General features: G+C 35.8%; 1 protein-coding gene across 3 annotated transcripts in view; it reads right to left on the reverse strand.

The window, feature by feature from the left end:
* Positions 1–17,910, reverse strand: part of UPF2 (UPF2 regulator of nonsense mediated mRNA decay) — a 211,880-nt gene that overhangs the window by 140,581 nt on the left and 53,389 nt on the right. For all 3 annotated transcript variants that reach the window (XM_067701233.1, XM_067701243.1, XM_067701251.1), the window contains exons 10-15: positions 15,237–15,350; positions 13,037–13,153; positions 8,460–8,645; positions 6,135–6,338; positions 5,144–5,419; positions 2,572–2,755 (exon numbers count right to left, since the gene is read on the reverse strand). In XM_067701233.1, coding sequence (XP_067557334.1) covers positions 2,572–2,755; positions 5,144–5,419; positions 6,135–6,338; positions 8,460–8,645; positions 13,037–13,153; positions 15,237–15,350 — 1,081 coding nt within the window. The remainder of the gene's footprint in view (positions 1–2,571; positions 2,756–5,143; positions 5,420–6,134; positions 6,339–8,459; positions 8,646–13,036; positions 13,154–15,236; positions 15,351–17,910) is intronic.

Genomic DNA, 17,910 nt, shown 5'->3' on the forward strand with positions numbered 1-17,910 from the left:
GGCTTTTATTTTATTCTACTGATTTTATTTTTAATTTATGAAATACACTCTTCTGTTTTATAAGTAATTTATTCATATGACTTTTCTTTTTTCACTTTTATTCTTCCCATTTCTGTTCCTTTTATAGTATTATAATATAATCTAGAACTTCCAAACCAGAATTAAATTACATTGCCTATTACCATTTTGGTTTTGTTCTTAAAGTGTGTCTTACTAGAGAATGAACTTGAGGAAATGGGGAGGGGGAAGGGTAAGCTATGACAAAGTGAGAGAGTGGCATGGACATATATACACTACCAAACATAAAATAGATAGCTAGTGGGAAGCAGCCACATAGCACAGGGAGATCAGCTCCATGCTTTGTGACCACCGAGAGGGGTGGGATAGGGAGGGTGGGAGGGAGGGAGATGCAAGAGGGAAGAGATATGGGAACATATGTATATGTATAACTGATTCACTTTGTTATAAAGCAGAAACTAACACACCATTGTAAAGCAATTATACTCCAATGAAGATGTTAAAAAAAAAAAAGGTGTGTCTTAGAGCCAATAATTCTCTCTATCCTGAGAAAACCAAGATACACACAAAAGTAACATAATAATGTTATTTACAGGGGTGCAAGATTAGAAATAATGTGTCAAACAACAGAATTAACATATTAATACAAAGGAAAATAGCCAGTTTTGTAAAAAATTAAATATTTAGAAAAGTATTTCATGTCAGGAAGAAATTTCATAATATATTAGAAAAAAATTTCAGTTATAGAACTGCAAACACGTGAATATTTTTTAAATATAAGAATATATATCAAAATGTTAATATTTTGATGATTCTCCGTGCATATGAAATATCAGTGATTTCTGTCTTCTTGGCATTTTTCAAAATTTCTGCCATGAACACTTCATTACTTTTAATAATATTAAAATGGTTTTTAAAATATAAGAAAATGCTAACTATTAAGTTAGCATTGGGTAGCTATAAGATTGAAATGATAATGAATTTGCAAGTGCTTGAAAACAAAAAACTACCAAAAGCAAGATGCTATATTATCTTATGGTTTACCAACAAGAAACAGATTTAATATAGATTTATTCATGTATATCTTCTCTATGATATTTAGACTCTAAAACAGAAGGAAAATGGGACGACTTGGGAGCATATTGATTCTAGTTGCCACCATCCTTAGAGTTGCACTGGCAAATGGTGACCTATTTTTTTCCTTTCCGTATTCTAAACAAGGACAGACTCCTCAAAAGAAGCCCGAAGTCCTTTAATTTAACTCTTTGCTCGATAAAGGATAAAGCATACTGCTTTCTTTACTGCTACCAAACTGGGTATCCAACTAGTATTTCCTCATGCCCACTATACAGAGAGAGCCATTCATGAAAGTCTTTGGGAAACAAGGCTAAGACGATTTCAAAGCATATAAAATAAATGAAATAAGTACGTAGATAAATAAACACTCTACTTGAAACGATCATTTTATACAATTAGAAATCTGAAAAGGAAAAGAAAGTAGATAACTTGGGACAAAGTTCAAAGAACAAAAAGAATCACATACGCCTTTATGGGTTGAGAATTAGGAAAAGTGAATAGTTGCATAATCAGTAGCACCTTTCAAATAACGCTCAAATAGATAACAGCAATCGAATTCTCCAAAACAGGATTTACCTTGGAGAAAGAAACCCTATTAATATGCTGGATGTAATATGAAAAAATAGTCTTAAAGGAAAAGGATCACCAATGCCTTTGCCATGAAAAGTGGTTTTTCAGATATGCAACATAGTAAATGTATACAATTAGTATAACTGGTCAAGGTAAGGGTCTCCTAATAAATAATCTACTAATAAAATACTAGCTTCATAGGCTGAAACTATATGTCACTTTGAAATGACTACAATACAACATGCTAAGAACTATCAGCAAGCATACCAGACTGGTAAGGCCCCACCCTGTTCCAGTTATTTCCACTGGCAAGGCTAGTCGGCTCCTACAGTCCTTTAGGGGAGCCATTCAAATGCTACCTCTTCTTCCAGAACAATCGCAGAAGAATACTGAGAAAGTAAAGTGACCAATCCTCCTGTAGCACGTTTCTCACATGTTCTCTAGTCTTTAGAAACAGAGACAACTCCCCCAGTGACTAGGATCTAAAATTTGGTAGGATAGTTTCAAACTTCTAACTGGCACTCCCCTTATATAGTGTCAAGCCTGCACTGTCTTAGGAAATAGTGTTATTGAAAATATATACTGTATATGAGATGCTTTAATCAAAAGTAGGTTTTAAATTAGCAACCAAAAATTCTAAAATTAAGAGAGGCTGACAGGATTATATTTTTTCCATCATTATTATTTGCTTCAAGTTTTACATGACTGTTTTCCTCCAATTTGGGATTATTTAATGAAATCAAGAAATAAGTCAGCCAGGTCTTACCTAACACTATTATATAACACTCAACATCAAAAAACAGAAAGTATACAAAAGTAAACGCTAACTGAAAACATTATAAAGCAAATTCTAGAAACGATCTGCCAAATACCATCTTTATTTTCTCTCTGTAATTAATTGCTTACCTAGTTTTATTAAGAATTCTTGTTCCAAGTCGTGTACCTGCCTGATGGATTCTTCCAGAGAATTACAGAGTTTGATCTTTGGTCTTAGCAGTTCTAGTGTGTCACTGATCATGTAATCTATGTCAATAGGAAATGGATGGTCTTTTGTCCAAACCTCCAAACTTTTCTTCCACCAAACATAACGCTGATAACAAATGAAAAATAAATTTAGCTATAAGAAATTAATAACAAAATATTTAAAATAATCTGTATCGTGACATCACCTAGTTATAACAACTAAAGAGTTGTACAAGACACCTACCATTTTTATTAATGGTCAACAGCAATGATCCTAACACATTTATTTCCCTCCATGTATATAGTTCCTAAGCCATCTGGTGACTTTAATTTAAATATATTTTTTATTGTAACTGTCATAATCTTTTTTTAAAGGCAAGGAAAAATTATAAATAAATAAAACAGCAAATAAATTTTCAGGTACTGAAACCAGGCAGAAACTCCACTCCCAAATCCCAAATAGGGCTTAAATATTTAATTTTACAAAAACAACCAAATTCAAGGCAACGGTTTTGATAAATTATAATTATTTTCTCTATTCTACCTGCTTTGATTTTTTTTAAAGAGTCAAAGTATTTGAAGATAGGGTTTTTGAATATATAAAAATCAGTAATCAACAAGCATTTATTGAACATCTACTGTGTATATGGCACCATTTAGATATTTTCCCTCGTCTCCTGGCTTGGCTCCTTCATTCTATTTTGTACTTGTAATTCTCAAGTTTAACTAAAAAGCACAACCCATGAATTTACTTGTATATAAACAGGTGTTCCTCTGGGTGTTTAATCTTCCTGTCCAGTTTCTTCTAGGTCTTCGCTACTCAAAGTGTGAGAACTCAGCTTATTAGACATACAGAATCTGAGACGTCCCCTACCCTAGGCCAACTGAATCACAGTGTGCATCTTAACAATATAGCCAGGTGATGTGTGTACACACTGAAGTTTAGAAGCACTGCTGCAAGTGAGCCTTTCTATCTGCCTTCCAATATGTAACTGGACACTGTGTTACAGGCAGCACACACTGGCTGCATCTCCCAGGCCTCACTCACTTCTTACTCCCGTGCCCTAAGTATATCCCTGATACACATTCCTGCTATTAATCAATGTGGAAAATACTTTTGTCTCTTTCTACTCCTGAATATTTCTGAGTGGCTCTTTTCTCTCTGCCAGTGATGTTAGAGTGAGTGCAAATAATAACACTCTTCTGAAAGGGATCCTGCTTTGGACACTGATAGGGATCACTGATATTCTGCAGCAAAACTTTGGTTTTAAATACAGGCAGTCCAACTTAAGGCATTTCTTACATGGAACAGAGAATCTGAGTCTCAAATCTTCAACACACCTTCCCCATTTTTGGCTCATCAATTCAGAAAACAAGAGAGTAACAAGTTACCCTCTAATGCAAAGATAAAGTAATAGGAGAAAGTTACAAACAGCTCTTCCCCAAGAGTAGTTACCCCCACTTAACATCAGCTACTATGTGGATGTATTTTTGACACCTCAAATTTGTAGTTTTAAATTTATTTTCTTTGTCAATGGGTAAACAAAAACAACATAACAGCTTAGATAGAAAGGAATGATCAAATAGAACTGAATGGTACCATTGGTACTTTATTTCAGTAACGTCTGGAGAATTCGATAGTGAGCTATTCCCCCTAATCAGTACTTATAACATTGTATTTGATGGGAAATAATGATTAGGTTCCAGACAACCAAGCTACAGCTAACTTCTGGAACATGAACTGTATAGAAGCTGCAGAACTGTCTCTGTATTTGTATCTGAATTTAATGTATACTGTACTTGCTCTAAATCACCAGTTTACATAAATAACTTAAGATATGGAAAGCACAACCCAAGAGTTTAGCAATGAATGAACAAATATTTCTTTCAATGTTAATGATGGGTTTTTTTTTAAATTTAGAAACAAGAATTTTAGATATAAAACCAGAACACAGATGAGTGAGAATATTATCAAATGCATAAATATTACAAGTAATTTGATTCATGAATTACGTACCAAATACAAAATAATCCATACTACACCAAATTTATAAACTTATTAAACTTACTAAACCAAACTTATTAAACTTACTAAACCAAATTTATAAAAGCACCAAAATAATTCCCAAAATTAATGATCAATCATCAATTATAAAACTTAAAATGTAATCAGAATATTTATGATAGAATTCATCATATATATATTTTTAAAATTTTTCTTTCTTTTTTTTGGCCATGCCGTGTGGCATGCAGGATCTTAGTTCCCTGACCAGGGATCGAACCTGTGCCCCCTGCAGGAAGCACAGAGTCTTAACCACTGGACCGCCAGGGAAATCCCCATCATGTTATTTTAAAACGTCTAAAGCTAAGCATACTTGCAAGAAGAATAAATCTCACCTAACTATGAATATATCTTATACATCATATATGAATGCTACAGGGTTTCTTCTCTAATATTTTTATAACACAAGCAATGCATTAAATGATGCCAAACTGCTTATTTCAATTTATGTACCTGAAAATACACAAGGAAGCAATCGAGTTTTCGTTTACTAGAACCTCTGTCAAAGTACTGGCCACAGGTATCCAAAATAGTGCACACTAGTCTAATCCTGAAAAGGTGCTCGGGAGGGTCCAGTGAACTTGGAGAGCCATCAGGGTTAACACCAAATGAAGTAAAAGAATAAAGAGTTCTAAAAATAACAGCGGATTCCACCATTCGGTAATTATAAAGTTCCCCTAAGAACTTGGCACTGCTGATACGTCTCTGATTAAATTTAGGTTGATTAACCTAAAGGGGGAAGAAAAAAAAAAGCAGATTTCCATTAAAGAATAGCAATGTGTTTGAGAAGAGGTAAAATTCCCCTATGTCACTTGACAACATCACTCACTGAACAGAGAATAAATAATGGGTTCTTTTCTAATCGGTAGTCACTTCTGGGCGTCCTTTATCTCTCTCTAAGAAATGTCTACCTTTAAAATGTTTTAATAAAAAGAACATGTTAAGTATTAAATTTAATATTAAGCTATTGTTAAATGAATTAATAGTTTATGAAACAGTTAAAATGTAATTCTCCCTATCAGCCCTCTGTAACTTATTTTCTCTGAAATCCGTGAATTAAGGAAACAACAAGCATATAGAAAGAGGGAAATTCTTACAGAAATTCTTATCAAATGATTACCAATTCTCCTAATTAATAAATTTATGAATTCCTATAACGTGAATGCCAATAGTAACCAGGAAATAATAAAAATTTACTATACTCTTCTAAAATAAGCTTAACTGGACTTGAAGAAAAGGCAAAAAATACTTCAGCATTAGCCTGAGAGAAGACTAGGAAATCTAACACAACAGGGTTTATTAAGAAATCATTATCTTCAAAAAAGTAATAGTAAATGACACCATATGGGGAAAAGAGGGTTTTCAAATCCTTATTTTTCAATAATAGGACTTAAAGGCTGTCTAAATTGTCCACAGATTCCAATTTGCTGCAGGTCTTTGTTACCTCCATTCCTAATCGAATATCTTCTAAAACTCCATCCACAACATGGATTCCAACATCCTCCTGGTAGAGCACTAGTCCTGCTAAGAGGTTGGCTACACAATGAATGCTGTTATATTTCACATTCCAGATGTTTATCATACAACAAATCACATAGTCTTTCACTTCTTGGTCCTGCCAAGGCAACTTTCGCATCTGTCTCAAAACCTAAATGAAGAGAATTTTGTTTAAATTACTAAGATAAGCACTAAGTAGTCCAAAATACCCTATAATACAAATATTTTATTATGATTGTACAGTCACAGAACTTTTGAAACGGAAAATGCTCTAGAGATTCTCTATCAGCCTCTTCAACTTTAGAGATAGGAAAAATAAGATTTTTCTAATTATTGGTAAAATTTATTCACATTTTCCCTTTATCTTTCCATAATGCCCTTAAATTTCCTAGAGTTTCCAGGACTTCAATCAAGCTAACAGTATACACTCATACTCAGGTCACTGAAAGAAATACCCAAGATTTAACAAAAATAATGTTTTCTTTTGTGCATCATTTGATGTAAATAACCTCAGACACTTCTTTTTATAAATGAAAAATTTCCAATAAGGAAATAAACCCAAGGTCAACTGGTTAAAAGATCCCTTAAGATGGAGGACACAGGACTTCCCTGGTGGTCCAGTGGTTAAGACTCTGCCTTCCAGTGCATGGGGTACAGGTTCGATCACTGGACAGGGAGCTAAGATCCCACATGCCTCGAGGCCAGAAAACCAAAACATAAAACAGAAGCAATATTGTAACAAATTCAATAAAGACTTAAAAAAAAAAATGGTCCACATCAAAAAAATCTTAAAAAAAAAAAAAAGATGGAGGACACAACATCAAGACTGACATCACACAGTTTCCTTGCATGTAAAGGGGGGATGATAGGCACTTACTCCATAAGTCTGGTCTAAGGGTTAGACAAGTTAAAGTGCGTGAAGTACGTAGGAATGTGTCTGGCGCATTACAAGCACCCCATAAAAGTTAGCTATTGCTTTCAAAATCTCTACTGGTAATGAGATAATCAGCAGAGCTCTAGTCATCATCAAGTTCTTTCCATTTTTATTCTGAAAGAAAATGGATACTGTAGGCAGAATGTAAAGTAGTCCTTTCATCTCTACTCTATATCCACAATCCACCTTTCAAGCACTACATATGTTCTCATATCAGCTTCAATGGAAATGTTAATGTCATCTCAAATGCATAAGCATTCCATACTTTACAAACTTTTAGCCAATTCTAAAACAGCTTTCAAATCCTGTTGTCTTAAACAACTACTGTCTCTGGATCCCTGAAGGTGGCTTCAATTTTCAAAGTTGCGCTCATTCGTCATCACCTTCTACCCTGCCCACCCATGACACATGTATTATTCCATGCCTCTTATCCTCCCCATAGGTTTCCTCTGTCCAGAAGTTAATTTGCTTCAATTTTTTTTCCTGAAAAGAAAAAAGTTCCATACCATGTTGTTTCAACTTGTAGAGTTGACCAAAAAATGTTTACTCAACATGTCTCACTTAAAAGTGAAGGTTCTAACAAGGTAACTACAATAATTAAGGTAACAGGCCGGTGGTTCTTAACCTTTTCTGGAAATTGACCCCTACTGAGAATCTAAAGAAAGCTATAGACCCTCTTCCGGAAAAATACAGACAGGCCCAGAGATTCAATATCATTAAGTTCCAGAGGATCATGGGCCTCTTAAAGCCTACTTAAGGTTAAGAACCCCTGTACTGAAAGCAAAATATTTAAAGGCAAATTCATTACAGACATCAGAGACAAAGTAATAGTTTCAAATATACACACAGCATCAACATCAAATTTAGAAGAATTACCATTTTAATTAGAATAAGAAGTTACTATCATAAAAGGAAAATAAAACATATGTCCCATACATTATGTATCATCGTATGAATTCCTTATTATGATGACTTGTATGGAATCAATCATAATGGAACTTGGGATTTAATCCTACCTCTCCTAAACTCCACTGCTGGGACTTTAACAATTCTGCTTCAATTTCTCCATTTACAAAATGTGAATAATGCAAACTACTTACATTTCCTATCTATACTTTGTGGGGCACTGAAGCAATTGATAAACAAGCTGATCTAGGAAAACTGAAATATATGTCCCTGACCTAAAACAATTTGGTGCAGGGCTAGAAGGAAAGTGCACTGCAATCAGAACTATTATCATCAGGACGAAAAAGAATTAATTTGGTTGAATGTTATATAAGCTTAGCACTACCACAAATCTCAAGTTGACTACTGTTCTATGATTTCATTAAGATTTACCTTCTCAGTGGTAACCTTGGAGAGATCCTTGTACAAAAGTTTCCGGACATATTCCTGGAGAGGAGGACGTTTCTTTTTCACTGTTTTTTCAGCTGGAGGTGGGTTGCAGTAGTAATATGCATTCTCCACCATTGTGACATATCTTGCATCGAGATGCATCGCTTGTTTCTTTCTCATCATTTGTTCCTAAAATAAAAAGTCTAGTCAAAATACTTTCATTCTAAGGTTTCTTTCTTCCCAACTAAAGTTCTACTCTCAGTGATAAGATTTCAAGATAAAGGGCTAGAAAAGGGAGAAAACAATTACTAGGTATTTCTAAGAGCATGCAAGCATACTAATTGTTATATCACTAATCATGTTTTTAGAACAAATTAGTCCATAACTGCTTGGTCTTATGCCTTGTCCAATAAAATACTCAAGAGAACTCTGCTACAAATATAACTTGACTTATAACTCTGCCAAACTATATGAACTCTACGTAAAACAAGGCTTATATACAAGTGACTGAAATTAAGGACCAACAATATAAATAAAGGGGTGAATGCCTCTGGCTGTTCCACACACAACAGCTGAGAATAACCTTATTCTGAGAGCTTGTGCCATCCAATGTTGTACTAAGTAAATCTGACATGTCTCTACAGACAAGGAAACTAAAAGCCCCCAGTTTCACAACTTGTTCAGAGCCCTCAGCATCAGCTCCAGGAGGTGATTAAAAGCAGTCAATCATCGTCTACTTCAGGATCCTCAACCTCAGCACTACGGACGTTTTGGACTGGATAGTCTTTGTCTGGGTGTGTGGGGGGAGGGTGTTCTGTGCAGCAACCTTCACCTCTACCCACCAGATGCCAGTTGAGAACCAAAGACTGATCAGCTGAAGATCTTCAAACAGTACTCCTAGTTCTAAAAACAGCACCACACTAAGTATTAAGATTACTGAATTTATTCAGCCATTTGACATTTTACTTGGCACTTACTATGTGCCAGGCACTACGCTAGGTACTGAAGTCACCAGTGAACAAGACGGACATGGCTCCTACCTTCATGAAGCCTAAGAGTTGGCATAGGAAGACAGAATAAACAAGCCAACAAATAAACTAGCAACCTTTTAAATACTAATTGTGAATAGTATTATGAAGGAAAATAACAAGGCCCTAAGATGGAGAGTAATGAGAGCCCACTTTAGTCAAGGTGGGCTAGGGATGGCCTCTCTGCAAAAGTGACATTTGAGTTGTGCTCTGAAGGACGACAAAAGGTTGAGAAGAGACACAGAGAGAGCACCTGAGGCAGACGCAACAGCAAGACGAGAGGCAATGAGGAGAGAAGGATCAGTTACAGGAACTACATGAAGGCCAGCGTGGCGCCAGCATGGAATGGCGTGAGATCAGTTCTAAGGAGTGAGGAGAGGCGCAGTGAGACCAGATTCTGCAGACCGACCGTAGTAACAATGCTGGATTTGAAGCCTGTAGAGGGAAAGCACTGAAGAGCTTCAAGCAGGTGTCTGGACTGGGGTGGCAGGTGGTGGCGGGTGGAGGCAAGACTTCAGGCTTTGGAAAGAAGGCTGTGTCTGCAAGCTCAGGGAGGGCAGGGGCTGCAGCATGTTCACTGATGTAAACCCAGCATCTAAAACAGTGCCTGGCCTAGCACATGGGAGGCTTGCAATTAATGTTTACTAATATACAAAGTAATGAATGAATTTTTTAAAACACATTCAAATCTTTCCCATGGTCTGCCTTTCTATACACGTAAAACCATTGTATACTGGGGGAAATTCTGCTCTTTCATAAGTTCAATTATGGGTATACCAAGTTTCACAATTGTTTCTCTTGTCTATGAACCTGCTAAAGTATACACGTTGTAGCCTAGCTCCTCTCCTGACATCTATTTTATAATTTGTAAATGCTTATTAAATGTTGACTCTTCCAGACAGAGAGAACAGTTCCATGTTTAACAGAGCTAGAGATAATGACCTCACCCTGTAAGTTCTTTGAACAAAACATAACGCAACACTTAACTTTTCATTTGTACATACAGAACAGTTTTAAATCAAGACTAGTTTCAACCTGTTATGTAGACCACTTTAGAACCTTCTCCCCCAACACACATACCAAACTACTTTCTTTTTTCTTTTTTGATGTGGACCAATTTTAAAGTCGTTAATGAATTTGTTACAATGTTGCTTCTGTTTTATGTTTTGGTTGTTTTTGGCCTCCAGGCATGTGGGATCTTAGCTCCCCCACCAGGGATGGAACCCACACCCCCTGCATAGGAAGGAGAAGTCTCAAGCACTGGACCACCCGGAGAAGTCCCCACACCAAACTACTTTTAACATCAGCCAAGAATAATTTTAAATGCAAACCAGTTAAAAGGTTATGTGTGTTCCCAAACAAATACGGGTACATTTTAGATCATCCCGCAAGCATTTGCGCTTCAAACCAAACCCTCCTCCTCCTCACTCCTCCTCCTCCCTCATCTCTGTGACTGGCACCATCACCCACTCAGATGCTCATGCTGGAATACGGGGTCTTATCTGAGGGCGCTTCCCCTTCCTCGTCCCTAGTATCTCACCATCACATCTCATCAGTTCTGCTTCCTAAAATTCTTCATACAGCCAATTATTATTCCCCACTCCCCCATCCTTACCATTTCTTCATTGTTTTCCCCGTAGGTTTTGAAAACAGCCGTTTCACTGTTTTGTCTACCTCTGGCCTCAGCCACCTCAGTTATCTCCTCCACACCGACCTTCCTAAAACCATAAATCTGATCATACCTATCCTCCCTGCTTAACATCCTTCAATAGCTACTCTCTACCACAGGGGGAAAACCCTCGTTCCTTAGCACAGTGCTCATACTCGGGGCTGTGCCTACGTCTCCAGTCTTACCTGCAGCCTCTTGACTCAGTGTGTCTCTCTTCTCTGCCTCTGAGACTCAGGTGAGTCTCTAAAATAAACACCATTTTTTCCAGGAAACCTTTCCTGACATACCAAGACTAGATTAAGCGCCTCTTCTATCTATACACATAATACCCTATGCTAACCCACAGTATTATATTGCATCCCCCTCCCTGTGTTCCAACCGTCCATCTGTCTGGGTTATTAGACTACAAATTCCATGAGGGCAGCAACTATCTTTTTCACTTTTATATCCCAAGGGTCTGACAGAAGAGTCAGACTCAATAAACACTGGGAAGCTGTTAGGGAAGATGTCTCCTGACTCATTCAGTCTGGTTTAAGTACTCCCTCCATGAGCCCATAAAATCCTCTGCATACCTCTCTCTGTTAAAGCACTTAAAATGCTACACTGGAATTAGCACTAGATATGGACCACTTTGAGGATGGCAACTATGTTTCATTTCTTTGTACTAACCACCCCCAACCAGCCATAACATCCCTGCAGAACTGAGTTCAGTGCCTAACACATAGGAGGAGCCCCAAAAGCATTATATGATAAACAAGGCTCCTATCCAGAAAGCAAGACAATCAATGATAAAGGCTAGCTGCTTTCGCTACAAGAGGGAGAAAGATCCGCTGAGCGAAGAAAACCAGTCGGGCAGGAAGAACTCTGGTTTCCATCAATGGCATAAGTATCCACACCACCACAACTAGTAAACTTTCCCTAGCAAAAAGTAAACATAGAGGGTTCAATATTACAAATAAAATATAGACATTTTTAAAACCTAAGCTTTCTTGGCATCTCTATTACATTTTCATATGCAGGTCTCATTTAACCTTACCAGCTTGAGCCAAAGAGGAGGAAGATTTTTTTCTGTGTTACAATAAAAATTTGAACTTGGAATGACTATTATATGAATAAGCCTAGAGAGAATGTGGAAATAAACTCCAGGTGATGGCCTTCACATTAGTATTTTTGTTCACTAGAAATAAATTCCCATGTTTTTTTCATTTTAAATATTGCCAGAGAAATATTCAAGCTTACAACTAGATTCTAAAAAAATAACACACCTAGAGAAAAAGACACAATCAACACGTCCCTAAAAGCAACACTGATGTAATGACAGTCTATTCCTGGGGAGTCCTAAACCAGGGCTAACACTGACACCCTCCCCCACCACACTCTCTCCCTTGCAAAGGCTGCAGTCGAATGCATGGGTATTACCAATAAGCATACTAACTTAATTGCTTAATAAACTTGATGGCCATGCTGGCATCCTAATTAACTTAAGAAATATCTTCTCCCCCCATGTTAATTTTTCAAGCTTATGTTTTATGTTTTCCAATTTAAAAAATTTAAGCTTTATAATTTATGTGCTTATGGCACAGTAAAGATGTATCAAGAACATCCACAAAGAGGGCTCTAACACAATAGTATTTAGAGTACCTGCTCCTCTGCATCACTTGTAAAAAGTTATCTGGGGCTGAATTTAATCCCCCTTTACAATAGTGTGAACTCACTGGCAGTCAAATGAGAAAAATTCCTACAGCTCTCCAGGAACGGCTGGAGTTCTAGTTTAGGTAGAAGTGTTTAAATGGCAGAGCAAGATAAAAGGCACTGGTCAAAATTTTTAACTCCTGGAGTAAATCAAGAACCTCAACCTCTTGCTAGGATCCTCAAGCCCTTACCAAAAGTACACTGGTCCTCAGGTGAGATTCTGGAGATCTGAAAAGAAATCTTCCACATGTTTCTAGTAGGGTACATGCCATTTCAATATGGTGATGGGAAAAGTCTGATAGAAGCATCTGTAAAAATAATAATGATGAAAAACCACAAAGACAACAATTCAATCCTATTAGAGAAAGAAAACATTATACACCTAATGTGTGCAACAAGTTTTAAAATGTCACTGTAAAAAGAAGAAAAGCTAAACACAATATTGTAAATCAACTAAAAAAAAATAACCTAGTCCACTTTAGATGCCAAGCTTCATCACTGGGTATCTTTGTGTTAGGCCATAAAATTTTATCTAAAAACTTCAGGATATTTAATGTCATTCCTTTTAGATAGATATATGAAAACTAATCTATCAAAGCCCATTTTATATTTATCAGGAGATGCTATATATTTAAGCAAATGCCACATACATAGCTAATATTTTCTAAATAGCTTTTTGGTTTTGGTTTATATGACATTTACCTTTAAACTTCTTACAACAAAAGCCTTACTGTATGAAATTTACAAACACATTACCACATTTTACTATTTATCCCCCCAATATTTTTCTGTGCATACTTTCTAAGCCAAAAAAGATTTACACATATCATTTAATAATTTGGTTTTTTTGGGCTAACATGAGTATTTTTCCACGTCTTTATTATCCTTCTATGGCATGATTTAAAGGGTGCATAGTACTTATAATATGAACTATACTAAAACTTAACTGATTCTTATTTATGGGACATCCAAATTGTTTACAATTTTTTGCTACTATAAACAATGGTGTGACAAACATTCTTGCAGATAAATTTGCGCACGTTTATGATTATTTCCTTAAAACAAATGTACAGAAATGAACCTGTGTCAAATAAATGTATATTCTTCCTATATACATCAGTAATTAATACAAAGAAATATACTAATATGTCTAAGTTGTTCATGGCATGATTCCTTTCAATGACAGCGTTGAAAAAACTTTCAAACCTCTCTTAAAATGCTGTCCAAAGTTCCCCAAATGTACTTTGTAGTCTCCTGAAATGCTCCAAGTAGGTTTAGGAGACTTAACCCCTTGAATATTTACAATGATTATTAATATTTTAAATACTCTTAAGAAATCATGCAGTAAAGAAACGTGTTTAACTCAGGGTTTTCCAAATGTATTTGAACCCATGAGACCCATTTTGTGTGACATACCTAGTGATATCTCAAAGAAATTAACTTGATTAAAAATTTGTTATTGTTAGTAATGACCAATTCCAAATGTAGAAGAATTATTTCATCTATGTTGCATCAGCTTTACCACACATAACTAGTTAGTTACTAATGAATTTCTACCTTAATTCTATTGTGGACAAAAAAACATAATCTGAATAATTTCAATTTTTTTGAACTTGCTGAGACTTTCTTTTTGGTTGATTTTGGTGAATCATCCATGTGCATTTGAAGAGATTATAAATTCTGATCCTGTTGGGTATAGTGTCAATTAGATTAAGGTTGTTCAATCCTGAATATACTTACTAATGTTGTCTGCCTATGCTTTCAGCTACTAAAAGGTGTTTTCAAGTCTCTCACTGTAATTATGGATTTATTTCTCTTTCCTTGTCGATTTTTTGCTTTATGTATTCTAAAAATACAGTACTGGATGCATACTGATTCAGGAAGGTAACACACTTTCCTATTAAAAGGACCTCATCATCATTATGAACTATGCTTCTTTATTTCTAATATGCTTCATGCCTTAAAGCCTACTTTGTCTGATAATAATAAAACCAGGTGCTTTTATTTATTTATTTATTTTTAGTGCTTCCATGGTATATTTCCCCCATCTTTTTATTTTAGGCTTCCTGGTGTTAATATTTAAGGGTATCTTCCTTGCAGTCAGCATATAATGTTGTTTTAATCAAGTCTTATATTCTTAAGGCTTTTACTTAATGTACTTTGTCCTTCTACATTTCATGTAATTACTGTTATAGTTCTATTTGTGTCTACCATCTTATTATTTGTTCTCTATTTTGCTCATCTGTTTATTGTTCCTTTTTACTCCTCTTTTGTCTTCCTATAGATTAATCAAATATTTCTTAATTACATCACTTCCCAGCACTTACAAACTGAAGCATTAAAACTTTAGATGTGTCTATTAAAAAATATTTCAAATGATTCACTACTAACCTTCAAACAATGCAGTGTATCATTTTTTGTGAACATCTTAAACTTAGTGAGTTCTCCAATAAAACGAACAGTTTTGTTCTTTGTTTCAATATTGATCTGGTCCTTTTTTCGTACCTACAAATTAAGAGAAGAGACATTGCTTAAATAATTAACACTTTGAAATCTGTGATAAGAATTGTTATTTTAATAAGACTGAATTCACTCTAGATATTTTAAATAAATTTGGGTATAATTTCTTGCTATATTCAAATTATCTTAAGTTAAAGCAAAATAAGCTCTGTGGAACACCAGTGCCAGGACATGCTTTGCAAAACTGTTTCAAACAATTTGGGGAAACAATGCATTTCACCAGCCTTAAGAGGTTCTCATATAAAGAAACATGTTTAACTTAATTCAATGTTTCTCAAATTTATTTGGCAACATAAACCCCTCTTTTGAAATGGTAACAACGACTAGTTTGTTAAATTAATATTATAAGGAATACATTTTAGGAAATGCTGCTTTAAAAATAATAAACACCAAGAGCTCACTTAAGCAAAAATATTAAGGCTCAGTTAGTATATTATAATTATGAACTATATACATTTTTTATTGTAAATTCATTAGTACAATGAAATTTCCAATACAATCACTATTTTTTATCAACAGTCACAGTCGCATATCAAAGTTCAAATCCTTTGCAAATATAAGCCCTCTACTTAGGCACACATTTCAAGCAATATTGAACATAACAAAATCTTATTACAACAGTACCATGTGAACAGACACGTCACGATAAATGTAATTGGATTTAACCTCAGAATTACAATTTCACCAGAAAACCAAACCTGTAGTCTAGAAGCCTTTTCTATGAACAACAATAACAATAATATGGTAGTGCTTTGAACTAGTTTAGTGTTCCTTATTTTTTCAGAGTACTATCCTATCTTATTTGTTCCACATAACAACACTCTGAGAAAGGAGCAAAAGCTGTATAATTCTGATTTAATAGTTAAAACAACAACAGTAGGAGAACGCAAAGCTGTCAAATGACCTGACCAAGGATCAGTACCAAAACCCCAGACTCTAAACTCATACTTGAGAATTCCACTGCTCTATCAGGTGCTGGGATTCAAAGTAAGTCCAAACCTCACCCGCATCTGGACAATTAGTAACAATCTTTTACGTAAGTATTAAACTTCTACATAGACAGCCTACACTTAATGGAATTTATCATCTTCCTTTTTAAGGACCTACTTTCTATAGCAAACAAAGGTAGGTGCTCACTTTTTAGATCTTCAGTAATAATTTTTGAACAAAACCATGTTTACTCACTTAAAAAATCAGAGGAAATTAGAAACTCACTCTAACTATATTTAATCTAAGGCATCAATAAAACTGCAACTAAAAATAAAATCACAAAAACTCAACTTACAGAACTTTAATCACATCATTCAAGCATACAAAATAGCTTTGAGATTAGAGACAAATAGAAAAAAACTAGAACTAGATTCTAGTTTAATTAGTCTATTAAACAAACTAATATTGAATAAATTTGACTATTTATTCTAGCCTTGTAATTTAGCCTTCATAAAGGTGTTTTCACAAATAGGTGTTTGATAAGTACTGCATACTGAAAGCTCCTCTTGGAACGTCCCTGGTGGCGCAGTGGTTAAGAATCCGCCTGCTAGGGCTTCCCTGGTGGCGCAGTGGTTGAGAGCCCGCCTGTCGATGCAGGGGACATGGGTTCGTGCCCCGGTCCGGGAAGATCCCACATGCCACGGAGCGGCTGGGCCCGTGAGCCATGGCCACTGAGCTTGTGCGTCCGGAGACTGTGCTCCGCAACGGGAGAGGCCACAACAGTGAGAGGCCCGTGTACCGCAAAAAAAAAAAAAAAGAATCCGCCTGCCAATGTAGGGGCCACGGGTTCGAGCCCTGGTCAGTGAAGATCCCATATGCTGCGGAACAACTAAGACCATGCGCCACAACTACTGAAGCCCGCACGCCTACAGCCTGTGCTCCACAACAAAAGAAGCCACCGCGATGAGAAGCCCGCGCACCACAATGAAGAGTAGACCCCGCTTGCTGCAACTAGAGAAAGCCTGCGTGCAGCAACGAAGATCCAAGGCAGCCAAAAATAAATAAATAAATTTATATATTTTAAAAAAAGCTCCTCTTATTAATTTATCTTATTTTGTGAACTCTGAGGCAAGTTTAGTCTACACTCTAGATTAAGAGGGTAGACTCTGGACCAGATTTGCTAGGTTTAATTCCCAGCTTTATCACTTACTGTTACTTAAACTCTGTGCCTCAATTTCCTCATCTATAAAATGGAACTAATGAAAGTAACCTATATCATACGGTTGTGAGTCTTCATTAAGTGAAATGATACAAAGCACAATCAATAGTAACTGGGACCACGAAGAGTTCACTAAGTATTAGCCATTATTAATATTATCCACATTTGTACATTGTATCACTAATACATTGACACAAAATCAATATTCACTGAGTGAACAAATTAATGAAAATGCTTAATGTTTATATACATATTGTAGTGACGTGAAAGAGTAAAAGGTCTACAGTCACAACACCTGAGATCCTGTGGTCATTTCATGCCATTTGGGGTGGGGGTAGGGGTATATAATCTTGGACAATTCATATAAAACTCCCTGAACCTACTGGCTCACTTGGT

This window comes from Pseudorca crassidens, chromosome 1 (genome assembly GCF_039906515.1).
Source record: "Pseudorca crassidens isolate mPseCra1 chromosome 1, mPseCra1.hap1, whole genome shotgun sequence".
In the NCBI taxonomy this organism is placed as follows: Eukaryota; Metazoa; Chordata; class Mammalia; order Artiodactyla; family Delphinidae; genus Pseudorca; species Pseudorca crassidens.